Below are 25,833 nucleotides of genomic sequence, written 5' to 3'. Positions count from 1 at the left end.
CAGAGCTGTGGGGCAAGAGCAGTCAAAACCAATGCTGCTCTTCTCTGGCCGTAGATCGCTAAAGCACTTTAGACTGTGAAGCTTGTCATGACAAGCCTGTATTATAGCCTGGGAGGAGGGGACTTTTCACTAGGTCGCTAAAGCTTTAGCATTTTACTGATCTAAAGCCTTCAGCCCAGCCTCTATTGCCACAATTACTCTAGGGCTGAGGGCTTTAGATCTATAAAGCATTTTAGCGTTTTACCAGTCTAATGAAAACACCCCCCCCAACCCCCCGAATACAGGCTCATCTTCCAGCAAGGGAGGGATGCACATTTTTGCTAGATCAGTAAAGCGCTAAAGAACTTCACTGATCTAAAGCTCTCAGCCCAGCCTCTATGGACACGGTGACTCTAGGATCGAGGGCTTTTGATTGGCAAAACACTTTTGCGCCTTACTGAAAACGGGGGCGGGAATGGGCAAGGGTTCATTAGTGCCGTCCTCTTTTTGTGCTGCCCCAGATTTCCACTCCTCTGGGGTAATTGTGCAGGGTTTGAAAGATGGATTGGGTACCTCTTGAGTAGGAGAGGCTGAATGTGACGTTTGGGCCCAATCCTGTAAATCCTCAAAGGTTTAGAGCCCCCACCCCCTTTTTGCTGAACTTGGGATTTTCGCTCCCCTTGGGTAACTGCTCAGGATTTGGAGGGTGAATTGAGTGCCTCTCGAGTAGGAGAGGCTGCATGTGAAGTTTGGTCCTGATCCTGCAAACCCCCAAGGGTTTAGAGCCCCACTCCCTTTTTGCTAAACTTGGGATTTATGGTGCTTAATGAGTGGTTACACAGGGTATTGATGGGGGATCGGGTGCTTCCTGACCGGGGGAGGCTGTGTATGAAGCTTTGTCCAGATCCTGCAGACTTCCAGCGCTTCAGAGGTGAAACAGTGCCACTGCTTGGGCAGGAGGACTGCAGCAGGACAGGGGGTGCAGGGGGCTGGGTGTGTGTCAAATTACACACAGTAGCTTAATAAGCTACTCACAGTAGTTTATTAGCCCGGTTGTGTGGCGAAGCATTATGGACTATTTAAAAAATAAGCCACAATAAGTCGTTTATTAAGCCACCATGGGTTAACATGACATCCGAATGCAGCCGGAGTTTCCTCTTTGAAGCCAGTTGATTTCCACTCTCACGGTTTCTCTGATGTTTTCCCTTAGATGTTGGTGCTATGCTGGAAAATCCATATAGGAAGGTGGAATGGACAACTCGGTAGGTTAATGACTGGAGCGTCCCTTCATTACAACCTTTGCAAATATGCAAATATGGGCAGAAGTGCAGTAAAAATGGCCTAGAATTTTATATATTGTACTTATCTACAACATGTCTTTCATGCACCCACAGTTTCTCTTGGTCTTGTAGACCTAATCCTCATTTCTGCAAATTGGAGGAACTCGGAAGGTCAGGACAATATGGGGAAGGGACTGCCTAGCTGCACACTGGCCCTCTGCTCTCCCTATATGCTTTCATTGGGGTTAGACACAATGGTAGACCTTAATAGCGACAGACTGAGTCAGGGGAGGAGAAGGTGGATAGATTAAGGTGCAGTCCAAAACATCTGAAGGGTCCCAGGTTGCCATTCCTTTCCTTCCACAGTGCTGATTTTAAGGCCAGGTGCAGTCAGTTGCAATTTCCATGTTTCTTGGTGCATGAGTAAATGTATAATCACCATAAAATTTATCTGAAACTGATGGATTTTTGATCCTAGGCTTCCCTTGTCTTTATCAATTTATCTTAACCAATGGGATGTGCGGACAGCAATGATTAACTTAACTGCAGGTCTGTAATAGGTTTTCACAGGGTTCTTTTTCTTCCCCTGATTGTTACAGTCTTCCTCCCTCCAATTTTTTTTTGGCAGGGATTTCTTTTGCACCACTTAAAATACATACATACATGCATGTATATGCTTAGGAATGTTTAACTAATATGGCTAATACACATAGATGCATTTTTCTATCTTAATAGTGAAAGAGAAAAACTGATGGATGAAGTGAGAACGTTTAAGCCTTCATTGAATTCAGTGCCAAAGATTCGGGTCCTGTTCCTTGGGCCAGTCGGTGCAGGGAAGTCCAGCTTTTTCAACTCTGTGAATTCTGTTTTTCAAGGCTATGTGGCAAGTGATGCCATAGCGGGATCAGATTCCACAAGCGTGACTATGCAGGTAGCCCCACACTGCTAAATCAAAAATTAAAATGCATTCTAGTCACTTAATATTTGGGAATAATATTTTTCCTGATGTTTCAAATATATTTCTCTGGCAAATTTCAGTTCTTGTATCTTGCCAGGAAGACAGATCTACTCTCATACTTGTGTCAAAGTCACCCATGGTCAAACCTCATCCTCACCAAACAAAAATTGAATTAGCACTTGGACTATCAATTGGACTATCAATTAAAATAATGATTGCCATCTTATTCCTCTTGCCAGAAGATTTGTAGTGGATGAACTGGATCCAGGTTCTGATTTCCATGAATGGAAGGCCTCCACTCATGGACGGTGCATTGAAAGCAATGGCATGTGTATGGGTGGGAGTTGGCCACTGTGTGAAAAGAGAGCTGGATTATATGAACCCTTGGTCTGATCCAGCATGGTTCTTCTTATGTTCTTATGTGTGTGGTGTTTCAAAACCACCAGAGTACTCAACAAAATGCAGAGGCTTTGGAAGTGCTGGATCATCCACTTTTCTCCACCTTACTTAGGATTGCTCTGCAGTTGACTAAATCACAAACATTTCACTTCAAATTTTCTTCCAGTTCAATAGCTGGAAAGCTCGATAAAGGTTGGAATGATTAACAAGCCTTCCTAGGAAAGAATCAGTATAGAATTTGCAAGGGGAATCAAAGCTCACCAACCATCAGCAAACACATAGATCAGGATGTTGCCGTGGAAATGTTCTTGTAGCTTTGTGGCTGTTTTTTGTTTACAATGGATCGTTGGTAACCAACAGTTTACCTTCCAAGTATGTATTCAACTTCCTTACTAGCCCGCTACTCTTATAATGGATCTTTGTTAGTTTTACATGGGTTCAAAACATGCAAGAAGTTACAGTTTCTACTAGTAGCAGTTATTTGTTCTTCACAAATGTAAAAGAGAATGTGAAATGGATAGGAATGTATTTTAATCCTACTTGATTTGCTTTTTTAAAAAATAGTATAGGACCTATGAAGTTGAAACTGGAGAGGGAAAGCCATTGCCCATCGTTTTCTGTGACACCATGGGACTAGAAGAAAAGGAAGGAGCTGGTCTGAACATTGATGAACTGCCCAACCTATTAAAAGGCCATGTTCCAGATAGGTACCAGGTAGGAAGCATCACCTGACCCACTATGGCTCAATTCAGATAAAGGGATGTTCATTTTGGAATCTGTTTTACATTTCTAGCTTACTGCAGTTGATGCAGACTTCACAATTGCTGTGGCCTCATCATCCCTACACCAGCCACAACCTGTCGATTGCAACGTGACTCTCTAGAGTAAAGACTGATTGGCACATGCATACCTCTGGCATGACAGCCGCTAAAAAACAAACAAAAAACAATTGCATCAAGGCAGGTCCGTGTCACTCTTCACTCTTCAGGAGGCATCAGCAATTTCCCTCCATGCCATCCAGACGCCACTTTTTTTGGCTTTCTGTCACCTGGCAAACATTGGAACCATGTGGGAAGTTGTTCACAGAGCAGGTTACCATGTTGAGCAGCCTACACAAGACTGAATTTGTAAGAGTTGGCCCAATACTGACTGGATGTGAGAGTTAGATCTCTTGCTGTGGCTTTTGCAGTCCTTAGCATTTTATGTGTGTGTAATATATTGCTCCGTTATTATGCCCCATGTAAATGTTCTTGACCCATAAAATACTATTTTTCATAAACTCATTGAAACTGAAGTCAGATTAATAATGTGGAAGAAATTGCTCCTGCTTTACTTAAAATGGCGGCATTGGCAGAAAGGGCTGCAGTGCCATGCACAGGTTCTGCCAGAAGAAGCCTGTGGGAAGGGACTTTGAGGAACACGTGGGAAATCTCCTGCCATAACAGCATACAGTGCTAGATTGGTCCAGTATGAGAAACAAACCACTGATTTAGATCCCTCTACTCTACCTCTGGAACTAAGTTGTTGTTACCGTTCTTTATATAGTGCCATGAGTAATCTTGGTGGTTTATAGAGTACAGGGAGACAGGTCCCCACCCGAAGAATCTTAAAATCTAAAATTCAACAGGGGGGGAAGTGGAGGCAGGAGCGACCAGGAAAAGTATATGAAATTGTTTCAGGTAGAGGTGTTTACTCGTAGTTATAGGCTGAGACTCTGGCCATGGGGTACTCAAAGGAGAAATGGAGGGCAACTGCTGCAGAGAGCTGCACTGGCAGGAGAGCAGCTGGTGGGGCAGTTCGCCACTCCTCCAGCTCCACCGCCGGATGCGGGCACCTCACCTTGTGTTTCACATAAGGAGGTTGTGTCTACCCAGGACACAATGACGCTCTGTGTTTTCATGTGTTTCATGCATGAAATGCTCATTTCTTAGCTACCCTCAATTATTACTGCCACTACCTTCTTCATTTTCAGTTCAATCCATGTGCTGTTATGCACCCAAATGCTCTAGGCTACATCAAGAGCCCATCTTTGAAAGACCAGATCCACTGTGTTGTGCTTATTATTGATGGGTCCAAGGTTGAGATCCTGCCTGAAAAGCTGGAAGAAAAGTTCAGAAAAATTCGGAAAGAAACTAAAATACTGGGTCAGTTCTTTATGTGTTTGTGTGGTGCATCCTGAAACCTATATTTCATGTGCTGATATACTACTGAAATGCCACATCTGGCATGAGGCTGTGGATGGCTCCTTGGCATGTGAGGGTGCCAGGCCTTTCTCATGAGCTGGCAGGTGCTTGATGAACTTAGCTTGGCATCCTGAAAGGGGCATCACACTTCCTCTTGGAGTGGACAGCCAGCTCCAAAGGAGGTGATGAGGTCTAGATAGGCGCCGCCTCTTTCTCAGGGCCCTGCCTTACCAGACAGGGTCCACTGGCCAGAGTTCTGAGTATTTCACTTGGAACAAGTAGAAGGACAATTCACAGGGAAGACCAGGTTTCCTCTCAAAAGCATGAGATCCTATGTCCAAAGTAGATTCAACTCTAATTGTAATAGAGGGCACATTTGCATGGCACCCCAGCCCACGATGAGTGACTTGTCACGCACAGGGGGTTGTTTTCGAACGTCCCCTACTGCATGGTTGGTGCTCATGACATGTGCTCGGGGCACCACCTACAGTGCATTGTTGTTTTCCTCCCCCCTCCCCCTCAGGCCTCCAGCCAGCTCCGCCTGGCATCCCAGGGGACTTGGCAACAGAACCTGTCTTGTCAGGTCCCCCGTCCCCGCTCCAATCATGATCCTGGGCATGGTCCCCTTGCCAGCGACAGCCCCTGCAACTGTGCCAAAAAGGCAGGTTGGAGGGCTGTCAATGGCCACCCCTCATGCTGCCATTAACCCCTCCCCACTCCAACTCCGAGCACAGTAACATTACGGCCCCTTAAAAAATAAATTTAGCTGCTATTGTGGCAGTCTGAAATAGAAAGGCTTGACTTTGTAAGGTTATCCACCCAGTTCAAGGGCTTCCCCTGAACCTTGGGGGTTCCTGCTTCAAATCCCCACTTTCCCGTGTCCTGAGCAACTATTTTTCAGGGTACCCCACATGCTTCCCTGTGTTTTGATCCCTGAGTTGTAACCGCTCTTAAAGCGATAGGGAGCAAAAAACGGGGAGGCCTGTGGGGCATCCTGAAAACCAGTTGCTGGAGACTTGGGGAAGGGGGGATTTGCAGCAGGGCACCTGGTTCTCATAGAATAGTAACTGGTCCTTTCACCTATTTATCTTTTTTTAAAAAGAACTCTTCATGTCACTCTATTGCAATTCCATTGAAGCAACTGACAGAAGCCAGGTGCTCTCTACCCATGATGGATTGGATATGCCTGGTTCAGACCACACACCAACCCATTATGGGTGAAACAACCCCATAACAAGCTCTTTGTTGATATTGTGGGTTGTATCAAATATTTAACCAACCTATGGAAAACTCTCCGGGTTTGCACAACACGCCAACCCATCGTGGGTTGTTTCACACAACAATCAGCAGTGGTTTGCCATGTTGCGCGAACCCAGTCATAGAGTCCCTAAATCAGGGGTGGGGAGCCTATGGCCTTCATGATGTTTTTGGACAACAGCTCCTGTCATGCCTGACCATTAGCCATGCTGGCTGGGACTAATGGCAGTTGGAGTCCAACAACATCTGAAGCACCACCAGTTTCCCATCCCTGCTCTAGATTCTCTTCCTGAAAGTACAGTATGATGCCATCATAAACATAATTATTTCAAATTCACTTCTCTGAAAATCTGGCTTCAAAGAGATGTGTGTAAATTTCTGTTTTGAAAGAGTTGTGATGTCTATTCACAGCTCAAGAGAGTGGACAATCCATGTTTTGTGGTACTGTCATTTTGAAAATTCTTGTCTTCCTACAGAGGTGCCACTGCTCGTAATACTAACTAAAGTGGACGAAATTTGCTCTGCTCTTATGGAAGATGTTTCAGATGTCTACAAAATGAAAGCTGTTGTGAAGCAGGTAAATGTTAATGATGGTTCTGAATATGAAATGAGAACGGGGCAATACTGCTCTTACAACGAATGGCAGTGCCTTATCCTGGCACTGTCCAGATGTTTTGGACTACAACTCCCAGCATTCCCGACCTGGAGTTGAAGTCCAAAATATCTGGAGGACACCAGGTTAGGGGAAGCTGTCTTATACTGCGAGTCTGCATTGAGCGTGCTGACTTCTTCGTTCATTTTTGCTGCCCTAGGAAAGGAATGCTTCTCAGAGCAGTGCCCTTAAAGGCTGCCTAATAGATTAATGGACAAGCCGAATGGATAGTTAAGGCCAAATTTGCAGCTTCCGTTCAGCATTTCAGCTGCGCTGCTATGAACATTTACTGGAGTTTAAAACCCACTGAAAACAGTGGGACTTATTTCGTCACCAACATGCACAAGATTACCCAGCTAGCAGTGATTCTGGATCCTCAGATCAGAGCCTCTCTTCCTGTCCATGAGACGCCTCCATTTTTTTTAGCCTCATCAGAGCCACATCTTTAAAGGCTTCTTCAGGAACCTTTCCTGCCTGGAAAGCACCACATCTGGAAACCGTGTGCAAGGAGTATGCGTACTCTGATGTGCAATGTCTGAGAACACATCTATTTTGCTGTGATTATAAGTGAAGCACTCATGTTGGGAAGTTAGAGCCAGTCAGTTGCTGGAGGTCTTCTTGTTTCCCTCTTCTTGGTGTCAGCTGTGTCTTGCTGCAGAACTCGAGACGGCCTAAACGTAATGGGCAAAAACAATAAGTCAGGCAGAACAGAGTTCCGAGCGGGAACCATGCAGCTCACGCACTGGCGCCTTGCTTTTGTGCCACTGATGGGAGATGGGACATCAGGAAGCTCAAGCTGGGACAGGATCATCGCGGCTTTGGGCCGAAGCACACATTATTTCGAAGACGTAGGGCAGTATCCAGCGGAGCCCTTGCACGGGCGGCCCAAGCCTACTTGCCCTGGTGCACGCACGGGCCCTGCCATGGGCGGCGGCAATGTAGCACTTCTGGGGGAAGTGCCGGAACAAGCACAAATGCTTGTTCTGGAAGGGGTGTGACCTGCCCCTTCTAGGAACGAGCATTTTAACTCATTGTGGCGCTTTCCCCGGAACCATTACTTCGCCAATGAGGAGGCAGGGGGCTCGGGCCATACGTGCAAGGGCTCTGTTGGATACTACTGATAGCTAGCAGCGATCTTAAGTAAACGCAGGGGTTTGGATCCTGCTCCTAGCGTGGGGGGTAGGGCCCTTTAACTCTTTGCTCCCCCAATGTGGTGCCAGTGCGGATCGCAACCCACACTGCACCTGCAATATCTATTGCAAAATAGTTATCCGTTTCAATTAATGGATCAATATTCGGCAATGTAAATTGCAGGTGCTGGGCCCCCAGTCTGGATCAGAACCTTCTGCAAAGGTATGCCATATCTCACTAACCCTTCAGAGTACTTTGGGAGAGTCAGGTAACATGTGGACAGGGTGATCAGGTGGACATGGCTCACTTGGACATTTATTTATTTATTTCATTTCTATACTGCCCAATAGCCGAAGCTGTCTGGGCGGTTCACAAAAATTAAAACCAAACAACACACAATAAAACAATTTAAAATATATAGAACATTAAAACCACAATATAACAATCAACCACAATAAAACCTAGCAGCAGTGCAGGAGTTTAAAATACAGATTTAAAACAGCAAAGATAAAAATTTAGAAAGCTAAAATGCTAAAATGCCTGGGAAAATAAAAAGGTCTTCACGTGACGCCGAAAGGAATACATTGTAGGCGCCAGGCGAACCTCACTAGGAAGCTCATTCCAGAGCCGGGGTGCCACAGCAGAAAAAGCCCTCCTCCTAGTAGCCACCCGCCTCACTTCCTTTGGCAGGGGCTCACGGAAAAGGGCCGCTGATGATGACCTTAAGGTCCGGGCAGGCACATATGGGAGGAGGCGATCCTTCAGGTAACCTGGCCCCAAGCCGTTAAGGGCTTTGAATGTTAACACCAGCACTTTGAATTGGGCCCGGAAATGGACCGGCAGCCAGTGCAGCTGGAAAAGTACTGGCGTAATATGAGCTCGCAGGCCGGTCCTGTTAACAATCTTGCTGCCCTATTTTGGACCAGCTGAAGTTTCCGGACTGTTTTCAAAGGCAGCCCCACGTATAACGCATTGCAGTAATCCAGACGAGAAGTTATCAGAGCATGGATAACTGTAGCTAGGCTATCTCTGTCCAGATAAGGGCGTAGTTGGTATACCAGCCCAAGCTGATAAAAAGTGCTCCATGCCACTGAGTTCACCTGTGCCTCAAGTGACAGTTCTGGATCCAAGAGCACCCCCAAACTACGAACCTGATCCTTTAGGGGGAGTGCAACCCCCTCCAGAACAGGTTGAATATCACCTAGCCGGGCAGACGAACCACCCACTAACAGTACCTCCGTCTTGTCTGGATTGAGTTTCAGTTTATTAGCCCGCATCCAGTCCCTTACCGTGCCCAGGCACTGATTCAGAACAGCCACTGCCTCACCTGGTTTTGATGAGAAAGAGAGGTAGAGCTGGGTGTCATCTGCATATTGATGGCACCTCAGCCCACACCTCCGGATAACCTTCCCCAGCGGTTTCATGTAGATGTTAAACAGCATGGGGGATAAAATAGAGCCCTGTGGAACCCCATGGCACAATTGCCATGGCACAGAGCAATAATCCCCCAGCACCACCTTCTGGAATCGGCCATCCAAGTAGGAGCGGAACCACTGTAGTGCAGTGCCTCCAACTCCTAACCCAGACAACCTATCGAGAAGGATACCATGGTCGATAGTATCGAAAGCCGCTGAGAGGTCCAGGAGAATCAACAGGGTCGCACTCCCCCTGTCCCTCTCCCGGCAGAGGTCATCCCACAGGGCGACCAAGGCAGTTTCCGCTCCAAAACCAGGCCTGAAGCCCGATTGAAATGGATCTAGATAATCCGTTTCATTCAAGAGTGCCTGGAGCTGTCCTACAACCACCCGCTCAAGCACCTTGCCCAGGAAGGGGATGTTGGCCACTGGCCTATAATTGTTAACATCCTCTGGGTCCAGGTTAGGCTTTTTCAGGAGTGGTCTAATTACTGCCTTTTTTAAAGCGGCAGGCACCACTCCCTCTCTCAAGGAGGAATTTACAACCTCCTGGACCCAGCCGGACAACCCCTAATTGTTTGATTTAAAAAGCCATGAAGGGCAAGGGTCAAGCACACAAGTGGTCGATCGGACTTAGCCAAGCACCTTGTCCACATCCTCAGGCCTCAGTAACTGAAACTCATCCAATAAAACTGCACCGGACGGTACTCTGAACGCCTCTACCAATGGAACTGCATTAATGGTGGTGTCCAAATCACCACAACCCCAAGGTCTCTTTCTTGGACGGTTTTCACTAGCTTGGACCCCATCAGTGTATATATGAATTTGGGATGTTTTTGCTCCAAAAAGTATCACTTTACTCTTGGTTACATTTGATCGCATGTACCATTTTTATGTCTGTTCTCCCAAGTTGGAGAGATCGTTATGGAGCTCAACTCAATCCTTTTTTAAATTTTAGCCAACCCCAATAATTTGGTGACGTCAACAAATTGTGCTAGCTCACTCCTCCCTCCTAATTCCAGATCATTTATGAACACATTAAAAAGCAATGGACCCAATACAGGTCTTTGTGGGAACCCAAAATGTGGATTGTTTTCATCCCTCCATTGCAAAAATGGGCCACGTATTGCTAGTCTCTGCTTTCTGTTCTTCAACCAGTTACTGGCCCATAAGCAGACCTCTCCTCTTATTCCATGGCCGCTAAGGTTGCTCAGGAGTCTTTGGCGAGGGGCTTTGTCACAAAGCCCTTTGGATGTCTCCAGAGACACCAGCAGCCACAATACCAGCAGCAAATAGCAGCAGCAGAGGGCAGCAGCTTTAAAGACAAGGGGAAAGGGGCAAACGTGGACTTTATCAGCTCCTTCTTAGCTGCTGTTCTATTTTATCTTTTATATTCTTTTAAACTGTTGTGCATTTTATATCCTAACATTTTAATATGTGCCTGGGAGGATTATTGGGTAACTCAGGGGGTCGGGGAGGTGCCACCATAACTGTGGTCATGGGCAGGGGGAGGTATGGCGTTGGGGGATTAACAGGCCAGCTGAGGAGAAGAGGGGCTAGACACCTTACAGCTGTCCCCTCTTCTGGTTCTTCCCCCAACCTGATGGTTCCTGGCAGCCTTACCAGTCTGCCCTCGGGTCTGGTGGTGCTGCTGCTGAATGCCAGGTCGGCCCAAAATAAAATCTCCCTCATCCATGATGTGATTGTGGATGAGGGGGCTGAACTGGTATGTATTACTGAGACCTGGGTGGGGGAACTGGGAGGGGTCACTCTCTCCCAGCTGTGCCCTCCTGGGTACTCGGTGCAGCACCAACACTGACTTGATGGTCGGGGAGGGGGGGTTGCCGTGGTCTATAGGAATTCAATCTCCCTCTCCAGGCTTCCTGCTCATTCGAGTGCAGATCTTGAGTGTTTGTACCTTGTGTTGGGTACCTGGGACAGATTAGGGATTCCGTTGGTGTACCGCCCACCCCACTGCCCATCAGACTCCCTGCCTGAGCTGACGGCGGTGGTCTCAGACTTGGTGTTGAGGACCCCTAGGATGATTGTCCTGGGGGATCCCAACTTCCATGCCGAGGCTGCTGTATCCGGGGCGGCTCAGGACTTCATGGCTGCCATGACAACCATGGGGCTGTCCCAACATGTCATCGGCCCAACGCATATAAAAGGACACACGCTTGATCCGGTTTTCTCGACTGGGCAGGAGGATGGTGATCTGAAAGTGGAGGAATTAACATCTGTCCCTTTGTCATGGTCAGATCACTTCCTGCTGAGGTTTAGACTCCTGGCGGCCTTTCCCCTCTGCAAGGGTGGGGGACCTATTAAAATGGTCCGCCCCCGGAGATTAATGGATTCCGATGGATTCCAGAGGGCTCTGGGGGATTTTCCTGCTGGTATGGCTGGTGCTCCTGTCGAAGCCCAGGTCTCTCTGTGGAATGCAGAGATGACTCGGGTGGTTGACACGATCGCGCCCAAGTGCCCTCTCCCTCTGAGCAGAGCCCGGCCAGCTCCTTGGTATACACCTGAGCTGAGGGCAATGAAGCAAGAGGGGAGATGGCTGGAATGCAGGTGGAGGAAAACTCATGCTGAGTCTGACCGAACACAGGTAAGAGCCCACTATTGAGCCTACTCTGTGGCGGTGAGGGTGGCAAAGAGACAGTTCTTTTCCACCAGCATTGCATCTTCTCAGTGTCGTCCAGCGGAGCTTTTCTGAGTGGTTTGCGGCCTGTTACATTCTGGGCCAGGGAGAGAGACGGTGGAACCCTCGGTAGCACGCTGTGACGAGTTTGCACAGCACTTTCAGGATAAAGTCGCTCAGCTGTGCCACCACACTTGGAATACTGTGTACAGTTCTGGTCAGCGCACCTCAAAAAGTTGGAAATGGTGCAGAAAAGGGCAGTCAAAATGATCAAGCGGCTGGAGCAATCCCTCTGTGAGGAAAAGTTAAAATGGCCGGCATGGTTTAGGTTACAAAAGAGCAAGTAAAGGGAGACGTGATAGAGGTGTGCAAAATTATGCATGGTGTGGAGAAATTGGGTGGGGGAAAATTCTTGTCTCTCACAATGGTAGAACCAGAGGCTATCCTGTGAATTGAATGGTTGGAGATTCAGGACAGAGGAAAAGAACTTCACACAGCACCTGTGTGAAGAAGGGTATTTCTGTAAGGTTATTTTCTTTTGCTTCTGTAAGGGTATTTTCTTTTGCTAGAATGAAGATGTAAACAATTTAAAATATTGAAAAGAATATATGAACAAAAGTTTAAAATTAATATCTAATCAAAAGAGAGTTGCATTTTATAGTATAAAACGAAATGGATGGAATGTAAGGAAAATAGATCGGATGAACAATCCCCAACGGGTGTCTAATTGTATTCAAAATATTTCCAAACAGCTTTTGTCTTCTGGAAGTGCTTTCTCTGTTTCATATTGGATACAAAGGAGTTTGGGCACCAAATAACTGCTTCTGAAATGTACACACAGAAGTGAAGTAACCTACCTCCCAAACGATAACTTCAGAAGTCCAGCAGTGCCCAAACCCTGTCAGGCTCAACTTCTGTTGGAAGCAATAGGGCATGAAAGAATAGGGTTGTCCTGATAACAATTTCCATTTTATTTCCTTGACAGATGGAGTTAACAGCAGAAAAGCTCGGCATCCCTCCGTGTCAAATACTTCCTGTTAAGAATTACTGTTCAGAGATAGAGCTTGGGAATGATGTTGATATCCTGATACTCATGGCTGTGAGGCAGATGCTGCGTGTAACGAAAGGCTATTTTAAAAACTTGCCTTTGGCCAAGTGAAATCAGTATGCTTTTGTCTGATATGTTTATTGATAGGTATCAATAGTTTACTGAAGACCGGTTGATTGCTGGCTGTGGTTTTTGCTTTTCAATATAAGTGACCAAGTTGATCTGCGCTTCATCATGCGGAGATTTTTTATCCTGCGATTGAGATTGCTCCCTCATGGAATTTTGCAGGCTCTTTACGCCGTGACCCTGCCATGACCCTCCTGCACTAAATGCCCTTTGTTCCGTTTTTAAATAGATTGCAGATAATGAGCTATCAAATTACCCCGTTGTGTTCTGCTTCAGTTTCCTATGTGGCAAGAGATCAATGAAAGATAATGGAGAAGGAAGCGCATGTAAAGGATGTCAGTGGTGATCCTGCTTTTAAAAGGAAAGCAGAAAGCCCCGTTTTAAATGCAGGATTTTAGGCTGGTGAAGATATGTCCTCTGTCTTTGAGCTGTTGCCACTGTAGAACTGAAACATGTTGACATCCTGGGCTCAATATCTCACTAGTACTGCCTGTATAAGATTAACTGATGCTTTTCATGGATATATATCCGAGCATTAAAGAGAGAATGCCCTGGTTAACTACAGTGGCACTGTTTAGTAGCTCACCTCTTCTGGGTTTCGGAACAACACCGCCCACATACACAAATTCCACATGTTCTACCTAGTGAATCACTAGTTTTGTTATTGTAAACCTCTTTTTAAAATTATTAGGATTTGTTGTATTATACCAAGGGTGGCCAGTTCATGAATTCTCGGGGAAATTACTCTATGCCTCAGAAAAGAAGTGTATTCTCACGTTCGAGGATTAGAAGCATCCAGAAATGCATTTTCCCTGCACAAACTGATCGCCTTTTGGGTGGACAGGCTCCATAAACGATGTTGGTAACTTTTAGCAGCTAGTGCTTATGTGGTTATAAGGACACACTGGGAGGACTTGTGTTAGGAACAGAATGATATGCAAATACATATGATGTTGTCTGATCTCGGAAGCTAAGCAGGGTCAGGCCTGGTTAGTACTTGAATGGGAGATTGCCTGGGAATCAGGCTTCCTGCATTGAGCAGGGGGTTGGACTCCATGGTCTTGTAGGCCCCTTCCAACCCTATGATTCTGTGATTCTATGAAATATTTACGTATCGCATCTATGTTGCACCAGCGGCTCTAAAAGGGTTTGGTGGATTGCACATGAGCGTGTGGGCTCCTGAGAAGATGCGAAGTTCCAGGGAGGGTTAGGATCCTGAAAGGAGCTTGAGAAAGGGCTCAGAGAGATCTCCTCCTATGTTTCTTCTGATGTCCACAGACATAGCAGTAGGCTATCTGCGCACTACCATGGAAGGATCTCTGCAGGCTCAAGTGTATAACAATCGATGAGGGGAGGAGCAGAGTAAATGTAAAAGGGGCAACCCAATTTAAAACAAACAAACAAACATTGAGACACACTGAACTCCACGTCTGGAGTCTGGATTTAAGTGCAGCCCTTCTGAATCCAAATTCATGTCAAACTATTCATTGGATAGGATGGCACATAGCTGTACTGTGATCTGGGAATAAGGAAGCTTCCTATAGCCACATTGATGCCAAAGTTGTTTTGTTGGTATCTAAGGTTCCTAGAATAGGCGCACACACAAAATCCACTGCAACTAAGCACTCCACTGCTATTTTCATTGCATGTCAACTAAGCTCACCGCCTTACCTTTGGGAAGAAGTGTCTTTCAGGCGGCAGTCTTTTACATGCTTAGTAGTTGGGAATAGGTGCTGCTGAACTGAGCTGATCTTCTGAGTACACATGCATAGAATCAGGCTGTCTATCTGAGATGGTCAGCAGGACCCAGGGATAGTTTACCTGGCCTTTTGTAGGGTTATTGGAGGATTGTTTACCCCTCCAACAAACTGTGCCAGGCCGGTTCGGGTGACGTGGCAAACCGTGGCACCCTTCCGCCTGGCAGTGAATATTCAAAATGGACATACTGGGCTGCAGTGATCATATGAACTGGTCTCTCACTGGCCCAGTTCACAGAATCACGGTGGGGAAATAATCTATGGTGGCTTGTTCCCCCTCCCCCGGCGCACATGTTGGTCACGTGCTGTGGGGATTTGTTTAATTACATTTGACGGCATGTCATGTATACCTGACCAGGTATACATGACCGGGGTGCTTGGTGCTGTGGGTAATGAGCCACCCAGAATCCTACAACTGCCCATGTGTTCTGGCTTGTTATCCACAGCAAAAAGCCACCCTGGTTGGCTTCACATTACATGATAAGCTGCACTGTGGGGTGGGTGGTGGTGGTGAGGGTAATTATGCAAATCCCCATGGCACATGACCCACATGGGGAATACAGCACTGTGGCTTATTTGCCCTCTGTGATCGCGCAAACCTGGTCTCTTGTGTGCAGTGGGGCTAATGCTCCCTGGGGCTGGTGAGGTGGAAGGCATGATAAGGGCTCACCACAGGCAGAGCTAACAAGGTCTACTTTTCCTTAGCCGCCTCTTACGAAGCCCCTAACACATTCCTTTGAACCTACATCTCTATGCTCTGCAAGAGGAAACCATTTCACAGAAAGGGAAACTGAGGCAAGTTAAATCTCAGATCATGACTGCAAAGTAGAGGTTGTATGTTTGTGTGTGCATGTGAGGGAGAAAGAGATCAGCAAAGTAAGACAGAAAATCAGTCCTTTGAGTCCAGACTCTCTGACAGCATCCCAGAGTAGATGTAACAGCATCCACTGTTACAAAATAGTTCAAAGCAGAGAAAATCACGAGTAGTCTTAGAGATACAGGCGCGTGTGCGTGTACAATCACAATATCCACCCCTTTGGGATATCTACTCAGAAATAAGCCAGAGTTTTCGATACAGCAATTCCAGAGCAGTAATTCCCACCCCTTTCTAGTGTCAGAGAGCATCTGAAATCAGAGAATGGATCACACAAATCAAGGCTACACATGTCTACTCATAAGTAAGAAGGACTTGCTTAGAAGGAAGAAAAAAGCAAGAACAGCAACATCAGAGAGCATCCTACCCCACCCACCAGTGGAACAAAACATCCACCCCCACCCCACAAATCAAATCCACTGTCACAACATCCCATCACAGCATGTGATCATTAGGGCCAACCAAACGGCTTGGGAGGTGCTTTTCTCTGACCCCCAAAGCAGCATTAGAGCAGTCCTTTTAAATGCACATTTGTCTGCTCCGCGCAGAACTCAAACCCCACAGCACGGCATTAAAAAGCACACTGAATCTCTAAAGCAAGGCATAGAAGTGTACATATGTAGCAGGTGTGCGAGAGAGAGGGCTTTTCTCCATGAGGCTTTTAACCTACTGCTTGACCGAGGCTTCTGTTTCCAGAGTCTTTGTGTGATTAAGATTGGCTCCTTCACACATGTTTTTTTTCCGGGGTTCTTCTTTCTCTTTCTATATGTTCAATTATACAACCACTAGGTGGTGCTATGGTAGAGCGGAATTGCACAAGTACACCAGGGTTCCATGCCGCCATTCACAGAAATACCAGACTTTCCTCATTAGGGAAAGAAACCCTCCAGATGTTTTGGCCTACAACTCCCATGATCCCTCACCATTCGCTATGCTGACTGGGGCTGATGGGAGTTGTAGGGCTTTTATCCCACACTTTTTCCACACCTACATGAGGCTTTTATCCCACACCTTTACCAAGGCTTCTGTCAGTAGCGTAGTGGCAAATTCAGAAGTGTAGGGTCCCTTATTGATAGTCACAGCCACGCCCCCTCACAGCCATGCCCCCTCCTGAGATTATACAACTTTGTAAGATTGTACAATAACAATGAGCTTTCAGTCATTTTGAAGTTCTGTTGAACGATGAATACAGGATGAGGGCATGTCTTTTTGAGATTCAGCAAGACGAAGGCAATAATAGCTTCCAGAAGTTCCAGTTGATCACCCACTGTGTCAAAAACACATCTTGTTATATTCTCCCTAGAGTAGCAGTCTGGATTGTTGATCATTGTTTCGGTTTCTTTCAACATTCTGTGTCCTCTGCGACCACTGACTTCATAGGGTGTTTTTTTTCAAGAGTCCATAGTTCAGTCATCTCGTACGGTGTTTTACTTGGATCCAGACTTAGTCATGCTTAGAGGAGACTCACTGAAATCAGAGGACCTTAAGATAGTCATAAGTTGTGAGTAACTTTCCCCATTGATTTAAGTGAGTCTACTCGAAGCAAGACTAAGTCTGGATCCAACCCTTTATGTGGACTTCTGAGCAATGTCTCAACCTTGGGGAAATCACAGCACACACAAGCACTCCTCTGGACCCACATTCTCTTTGTTTGAGTAATAATGGCTGCTGTCACTGCTAATGATGATATCCTCATCTGTGGCACAACACAGACTCCACCTTCCCTAGTTTCCCTCCCACTAAGCACACAGGGAAAAGCAGAAGGGAAAACACAGAAGGGCTGCAGGAGCTTTCTTAGACCCAGCCTCTTCCTCCTCCTCCTTCCCCACTCCCTTTCTTCCTCCTCCTGGCTGGAGCTTTCCTTTTTCTTCACAGCTCCCTATGTCCACATGGGGCAGGGGCGGGGGCGGGAGGAGAAGGGCAGTATCAAGAGGAGGGGAAGGAAGGGAATGGAGGAAGGGGAGCGTACAAAGTTGGGCGGGCTCTCCAAGATGAAGGAGGGAAACATACCACACAAGCCCCCAACTCTCTTTCTCCTTCCACAGTGACGACTGTTCCCTTGCTTCATAGCCTTCTGCTAACCTGGCGCCCACGGCCACAGGGAGCTGCTCCGGCTGCCGTCACCAGCAGTAGCAGCACCCACTCACAACAGCATCTCAGGCTCTTCCAGCCGCCTGCCCCAAAGTGGTAGGCTGGGAGTGGGAGGAACAAGGCTGAGACCCAGCTCCAAAAAAAGTCCCAGGTTTTCATCCTGGTGAGACCCCCCACCACTGAAGCCCTGGCTTCTGGATTTTCTGAGGAATTAAGATTGGTTCCTTTACACATGCTTTTTCCTGGAGGGGGGTGTCTTTCTCTGCCTTTCTATATGGTCAATTATGCATCCACTTGTTGGCGCTGTGGTACAGCAGAATTGCACAATTACATGAGCCTCTCATTCCGCCAGTTTGAAATAATACCAGACTTTCCTTCTTAGGAAAAAAAAAAATGCAAGAATGGTTGCAAAGCTCAGGAGAGGCCCTGAAGGAGGATGAAGTCATGTAAAGGACCTGCAAACTACCATGAGTGAGCAATCATGAGCACACAATAAAAGCCCTGTGTAAAAAGACTCGTAGGCTAAAAATTTGGAAGGCAACAAGTTGCCCACCTTGTCTAGAAGTAAATAATTCATAATCCAAAATGTTTCCATTTTTTCAGAAAACCAAACCAAGCCTTGGGGAAAAACAAGAGCATTTTCCCCAATTTTCTTTTTCTTTCTTTTTTTCCAGGCCTTTACACCTCTTGATGAACACTGCACCACAACATTTGGGGGGAGTGCGAAATCTGATGCAGTGCTGAGTTCCAATCCACACGTTCATGTGAGAGTGCCAATCAAATCATTCCATATAGGAATTTGCAAAGATCAGATTCCTCAGACATCCCGGTTTAGGATCCTGCTCCCTTTCTCTAAGTCTCTAGAAAGTAAATCTCAGAGCAGGAGAACTGATGCATATTGAGGGCTTTCAGGTGAGGCTTTTATTGTACAGTTGGCTCTGTCTCATTCACAGAACTTTAGGGGAGACTAGATGACAACGCCTTCCATTTGTAACCCTTCCAGGTTTTTCCACTGCTTCTTCCATACATCTTCTGACTAGGACAAAAAGAAAAAAGAAACACATTATGGAGGGAAGGATGGAACAGCTGCATAATGTGTTTTGATTGGTAGCACTGGGAACCCTCTGTCTGGAAGCATCTCTTCTCTCTAGCCCATTTGCCAGTGTGGCGTAGTTGTTAGAGTTGGACTGGGACTCAGGAGATCTGGGTTCTAGTCCCCACTCGGCCATGAAGCTCACTGGGTGACTTTTTGCCAGTAATTGAGTGTCAACCTAACATACCCCACACTGTTGTGAGAATAGGATGGAGAGGAGGGGGACCATAGAAGCCACCTTGGGTTACTTAGGAGCAATGCTATGGGAATAGGCGGCTGCCTCCAAACTCTGAGGCGACTGCCTATCCAATGCAGGGCAGGAGAAGCATGGAGGGGATTGTTCTCTATGCGCTTCTCCCACCCTGCATTTGTGGTTAGACAGCCAATTTCGGCTGTCTAGCTGCGGGAAGGCGGAGCAGGGGAGGAGGCTGCTGGATGTCATACCAGCATTTCCGCCTTCCCCACCCCAGAATGCCCCCCGGAATGCCCTGTTTTGGCCGCTCTGCACTCTTCTTCGGGGTGCGGAGTGCAGGGCTGTTCCGTGCTGCCTCCAAGGCAGTACAGAAGGGGGGGAAGGTCAGTTCTCATGGGCTCCAAGGTCGGTACCCCGAAAACCAGGTAACCTATGGCCGTCTAGCTGCTGACTAGCGGCCACAGGATTGCGCCCTTACAAGAGGGGGAAAAGGCAGGATTTGAATGTAATAAAGAAATAAGTGAGTAAGCAAATGTGCATGAACATTACAGTGCCCCGAGGAACACAGCTTGCCCTGTATTTATTTATGTAAAGGTTTGTAAGCTGCCTTTTAGGATAAACCTTCCCAAGGTGGCATACAACAAAATTTAAACCTGCAAACCAGATTGAAACAAGGAGAAAAAACGATAACAAAAAGAATGATAAAAATCAAAGCAAACCATTAGAACCAGACTGCAACATAGACATAAAGCACCCTGTCCTAACCAGTTATAGGCCAAGGTAAACAGGTGAGTCAATAGGGCTTATGATGGGGCCTGGCAAACGTCCATTTCAAAAGACTTCCACAAGTGTGTGGTTGTATGTGGGGAGGGGGCTCTACTAAGAAGGTCCTGTACCTTTTGCCCACCAGCCTACTTGCTTTGACAGGTAATGTGCACATCTACCCAGGAAGGAGGCATGTCAAACCCACCCCCTCCACAATGTCCATTCATAACTTCTCCACTAGCTATGTATGGGATGGGATGTTTATTTAGCCAGTGTAGTTATTGTACTGTACATGAAAGGAAACACTGTCTCTCCAGAAAAAGCATGTAACCATCTTCATCCCTGAAGATGAATCCCTGACAGCATCCCTGACAGATGGCTGTCCAGCCTCGTCTTGAAGGCCTCCAGTGTGGGAGAGCCCACCACCTCCCTAGGTAATTGGTTCCATTGTCGTATTGCTCTTACAGTCAGGAAGTTTTTCCTGATGTTCAGCCAGAATCTGGCTTCCTGTAACTTGAGCCCATTATTCCGTGTCCTGCACTCTGGGATAATCAAGAAGAGATCCTGGCCTTCTTCTCTGTGACAACCTTTCAAGTACTTGAAGAGTGCTATCATATCTCCCCTCAGTCTTCTCTTCTCAAGGCTAAACCTGCCCAGTTCTTTCAGTCTCTCTTCATAGGGCTTTGTTTTCAGTCCCCTGATCATCTTTGTTGCCCTCCTCTGAACCCTCTCCAGTTTGTCTGCATCCTTCTTAAAGTGTGGTGCCCAGAACTGGACACAGTAGTCCAGATGAGGCCTAACCAGTGCTGAGTAGAGGGGAACTAGTACTTCCCGGGATTTGGAAGCTATGCTTCTATTAATGCAGCCCAAAAGAGCATTGGCCTTTTTTGCAGCCACATCACATTGTTGGCTCATATTCAGCTTGTGATCAACAACAATTCCAAGATCCTTCTCGCTTGTAGTGTTGTTGAGCCACGTATCCCCCATCTTGTAACTGTGCATTTGGTTTCTTTTTTCTAGGTGCAGAACTCAGCATTTATCCCTATTAAATGTCATTCTGTTGTTTTCTGCCCAGCGCTCCAGTCTATCGAAATCACTTTGAATTTTGTTTCTGTCTTCCAAAGTATTAGCTATCCCACCCAATTTTGTGTCATCTGCAAATTTGATCAGCATTCCCTGCACCTCCTCCTCTAAGTCATTAATAAAAATGTTGAAGAGCACTGGGCCCAGGACTGACCCTGCAGTATCCCACTCGTTACCTCTCCCCAGTTTGAGAAGGTCCCATTGATAAGCACTCTTTGAGTTCGATTCTGTAGCCAACTGTGGATCCACCGGATCGTTGTTTCATCTAGCCCACTTTGAGCTAGTTTGCTCATCAGGATATCATGGGGCACTTTGTCGAAAGCTTTGCTGAAGTCGAGGTATATGATGTCTACAGCATTCCCACGGTCTACAAGGGAGGTTACTTACACTAAAATCCAGGGTACACGCATTTGACTTCCCTTAGAACCAAGAACTCAAGTACAACATGGTCGCTTTCCCCCAGAGTTCCTGTAACTGCTACTTTATCCGCTAAGTCATCTCTGTTGGTTAGGATCAAGTCAAGCTTTGCAACCATTATTCCATTTTTTTTTCCTAACAAGGAAAATCTGATATTATTTCAAACTGGCGGAATGAGAGGCTCATGTAATTGCACAGTTCTGCTGTGCCATAGCACCACAGCACAATTCTGCTATACCACAGGATTTGCATAATAACCCTCCCCCCCCCCCAGTGCAGGTTATTGTTGAAGAGCACTGGGCCCAGAACTGAGCCCTGCGGTACTCTGCTCTTTACCTCTCCCCAGTTTGAGAAGATCCCATTGATAAGCATTCTTTGAGTCCAGTTCTGTAGCCAACTGTGGATCCACCGGATTATTGTTTCATCTAGCCCACTTTGAGCTAGTTTGCCCATCAGGATATAATGGGGCACTTTGTCGAAAGCTTTGCTGACGTCGAGGTATATTATGTCTACAGCATTCTCACAGTCCACAAGGGAGGTTACTTGATTAAAAAATGAGATCAGATTCTGGCAGGATTTGTTCTTGACAAATCCATGTTGGCTTTGAGTAATCACCGTATTATTTTCAAGGTGCTTACAGATGGCTTGCTTTATCATCTGCTCCAGAATTTTCCCAGGGATTGATGTCAGACTGACTGGTCTGTAGTTCCCAGGTTCCTCCTTTTTACCCTTTTTTGAAGATAGGGACCACATTAGACCTCCTCCAATCATCTGGCACATCACCTGTCCTCCATGATTTCTCAAAGAGAATAGACAGTGTTTCTGAGAGTTCTTCTGCCAGTTCCTTTATTACTCTAGGATGCAGTTCATCTGGCCCTGGAGATTTGAACTCATTCAAAGTAATTAGGTGTTCCTTGACCATATGCCTATCGAACTCAAGCTGCAATCCTGCTCCTTCAGCCTGTACTTTGCCTTTGCCAGGGGGGTCATAGACCCTCTTTTGGGAGAAGACTGAGCCAAAGTAGGAATTGAGCAGCTCTGCCTTTTCTTTGTCCTCTGTTATCATTTTGCCATTCTTATTTATTAGCTGAATGACCATTTCTTTCCTCTGTCTTTTACTATGCACGTAGCTGAAGAAAGCCTTTGTGTTGCTTTTATCATCCCTCACTAACCTCAGCTCGTTCTCAGCTTTAGCCTTCCTGATGCCATCCCTGCAATTCTGTGCTACCTGCCTGTACTCTTCCTTTGCTGCTTGGCCTTCTTTCCACTTCCTATATGTGTCCTTTTTTGTTTTCAGCTCATCTCTTAGCTTTTTGTGAAGCCACATTGGCTTCTTCTGTTGTCTTCCACCTTTTCTTCTTGTTGGAATTGTTTGTAATTGTGCCTTGAGAATTTCCTTTTTTAAAAGCCCCCACCCATCTTGGACTCCTTTTCTCGTTAGCATCGCTTGGCATGGGACCTTACTGATAATTGTTCTGAGTTTATTAAAATCAGCTTTCCTAAAATCCAGGGTACGCGTTTGACTACACTCGGCTTTTGCTTCCCTTAGAACCAAGAACTCAAGTATAACATGGTCACTTTCCCCCAGAGTTCTTGTAACCGCTACTTGATCCACTAAGTCATCCCTGTTGGTTAGGATCAAGTCAAGGATAGCCGATCCTCTAGTTCCTTCCTCTACTTTCTGTAGGAGGAATTTATCCGCCACACAAGTCAGGAATTTCCTGGAGGGGCCATGTTTTGCAGAATTAGTCTCCCAACAAATATCGAGGAAATTGAAGTCCCCCATTACTACTACGTCATGCTTCCTTAAAACATTATCTATTTGCTTTTCAAAAGTTTCATCCTCATCTTCTCCTTGATTGGGTGGCCGGTAGTAGACTCCGACCACCAGGTTCCTTTTATTCTTTGCTCCATTTATTTTGATCCAGATGCTCTCGATGGGGCTACCAAACTCTTCCTCCTGTATTTTTGTGCAGAGATATGTATTGTTCACATACACTGCAACCCACCTCCCTTTCTGTTCCTCCTCTTCTTTTTGAACAAGTTATATCCTTCAATTGCTGTATTCCAGTCATGAGTAGGGATGTACGAAAGGCACTTACCTTTCGCAGATTCTGTTCATGGCTGGGGGGGAGGCGTTCCGTCCCTCCCCTCAGAATCCTGGCCGGCCGGCTGTGCTCCGCAGTGATTCTGTGGAGCCGCCGGCCGGCTCCGCCAGCAGCCGGACATCCGGCCGCTGGCTAGCAGGGACGTAAATGGAAGCGGCCATAGCCGCCGCCGTTTGCGTCCCTGCAGTCAGCCGTGATAGGCTACGTAAATGTTTACGTAGCCTATCATGGCTGACTTAAAAAAACAAAAACAAACGCGCATACGGAAGTGGCGGTGGCCATGGCCGCCGCCATTTGCGTTCCTTATTTTGGCACGTCTTAGTCTATGTAAACATTTACATAGACTAAGACGGCGAAAATAAGGGGAACGCAAATAGCGTAGCATCTACGCTATTTGCGTTCTCCTTATTTTCGCCGTCTTAGTCTACATAAATGTTTACGTAGACTAAGACGTGCCAAAATAAGGAATGCAAATGGCGGTGGCCATGGCCGCCGCCATTTGTGTACGCACGTGTTTTTTTTTTAAGTCAGCCGTGATAGGCTATGTAAACATTTACGTAGCCTATCACGGTTTTTTTAAAAAACCTAGCCGTGATAGGCTACGTAAATCTTTACGTAGCCTATCACTTTTTTCATTTTGTTTTTTAAACTGGAAATGGCGGTGGCGGCAGCCGGTTGGAAGACCAGCCACCGGAGCCGCTGCCACCAGGAAGATCCGCTCAAGGTAAGTCTCGTCCTGGGGGGGTGGCAGGAGGGTGGCGGGCCGTTCCGCCACCAATTTCGGGGGGCCAAATGTGCTGGCATTCGGCCTCCCCGAGATCCGTGGCGGAATGTTCGTACATCCCTAGTCATGAGAGTCATCCCACCAAGTCTCAGTTATACCTATGAAGTCATAATTTCCCTCTTGTATTAAGAGTTCAAGTTCGTTCTGTTTGTTTCCCATACTCTGGGCATTAGTACATAGACATCGAAGACCATGTGCTTCATAGTCTGGCTTTCTTCCTACATGTGTCTGAAGACTATTACTGGGCACTATTAGAGCTGTTCTCTCCGTTGTGATGCATGAGCCATCGTCCATTGTTACCCCCACTTTACATCTCCCTTCCCCATAGGATTCAGTTTAAAGCCCTCCTGATGAAGTTCTTCATGCTGTGGCCAAATACATTCTTCCCAGCCTTTGTGAGGTGCAACCCATCCCTTGCCAACAGCCCATCTTCCAGGAAGTATAGCCCATGGTCCCAGAGTCCAAATCTCTCAATCCGGCACCACCTTTGTGGCCAGTCATTCACCCAGAGTATTTTTCTTTCCCTTTCTATCCCTCTCCTAACTACTGGAAGGATGGATGAGAAAACTATCTGGGCCCCAAAGTTCTTGAGTTTCCTTCCCAAAGCTTCAAAGTCTGACATGCTTTCTTCGTAGCTCTGCTTGGCAGTATCATTTGTTCCCACATGGATGAGAAGAAAGGGGTACCTGTCAGTGGGCTTTATGAGAGTAGGCAACCTTTCAATCATGTCTCTAATCCGTCCTCCTGGGAGACAACTTTCCTTGTTCTTTCACAGTAACTTTCACAGTAACTTTCACAGTAGAGCTATGTGCCATCCTATCCAATGAATAGTTTGACATGAATTTGGATTCAGAAGGGCTGCATTGAAATCCACACTCCAGACGTGGAGCTCAGTGTGTCTCAATGGTTTTTGTTTAAAAAATTGGGTTGCCCCTTTTACATTTACTCTGCTTCTCCCCTCATCGATTGTTCGACACTTGAGCCTGCAGAGATCCTTCCATGGTAGTGTGCAGATAGCCTACTGCTATGACTGTGGACATCAGAAGAAACATAGGAGGAGATCTCCCTGAGCCCTTTCTCAAGCTCCTTTCTTTTTAAATGTTTGGGATGTTAGGGCAAAAAGGGTGCAGTCATCTCACACAGCAGTGAGGGGCTGCCAAGGAGCAGTTCGCTACCCAGATCTTGACAAGCCAGGTGGACAATCTTACCTGCCTCAGGATCCTAACCCTCCCTGGAACTTTTCATCTTCTCAGGAAGCCCACACCCTCATGTGTGATCCACCAAACCCTTTTAGAGCCACTGGTGCAACATAGATGCGATACGTAAATATTTCATAGAATCACAGAATCATAGGGTTGGAAAAGGCCTAAAAGACCATGGAGTCCAACCCCCTGCTCAATGCAGGAAGCCTGATTCCCAGGCAGTCTCCCATTCAAGTACTAACCAGGGCTGACGCTGCTTAGCTTCCGAGATCAGACAAGATCTTATGTATTTGCATATCATTCTGTTCCTGAACACAAGTCCTCCCAGTGTGTCCTTATAACCACATAAGCACTAGCTGCTAAAAGTTACCAACATCGTTTATGGAGCCTGTCTACCCAA

The 25,833-nt window shown here is 46.6% G+C and overlaps 1 protein-coding gene across 7 annotated transcripts in view; it reads left to right on the top strand.

Moving 5' to 3' along the window:
• LOC146348012 (interferon-induced protein 44-like) overlaps window positions 1-25,833 on the top strand; it is a 38,648-nt gene that overhangs the window by 8,390 nt on the left and 4,425 nt on the right. For 4 of the 7 annotated variants that reach the window (XM_084852125.1, XM_084852127.1, XM_084852129.1 and 1 more), the window contains exons 3-8: window positions 1,190-1,241; window positions 1,995-2,190; window positions 3,181-3,330; window positions 4,589-4,760; window positions 6,533-6,633; window positions 12,878-13,988. In XM_084852125.1, the coding sequence (XP_084708251.1) occupies window positions 1,190-1,241; window positions 1,995-2,190; window positions 3,181-3,330; window positions 4,589-4,760; window positions 6,533-6,633; window positions 12,878-13,051 (845 nt within the window). In that variant the 3' untranslated portion in view covers window positions 13,052-13,988. Of the gene's footprint in view, window positions 1-1,189; window positions 1,242-1,994; window positions 2,191-3,180; window positions 3,331-4,588; window positions 4,761-6,532; window positions 6,634-12,877; window positions 13,989-18,462; window positions 20,331-25,833 lie in introns of those variants that run through there. The other 3 variants (XR_014790492.1, XR_014790493.1, XM_084852126.1) reach the window with 3 other exon arrangements.

Source organism: Heloderma suspectum, chromosome 4 (genome assembly GCF_057233095.1).
Source record: "Heloderma suspectum isolate Gila_16-S chromosome 4, 16-S_ref, whole genome shotgun sequence".
NCBI classification, from domain to species: Eukaryota; Metazoa; Chordata; class Lepidosauria; order Squamata; family Helodermatidae; genus Heloderma; species Heloderma suspectum.
This window is presented reverse-complemented; position numbering and strand designations above follow the sequence as displayed.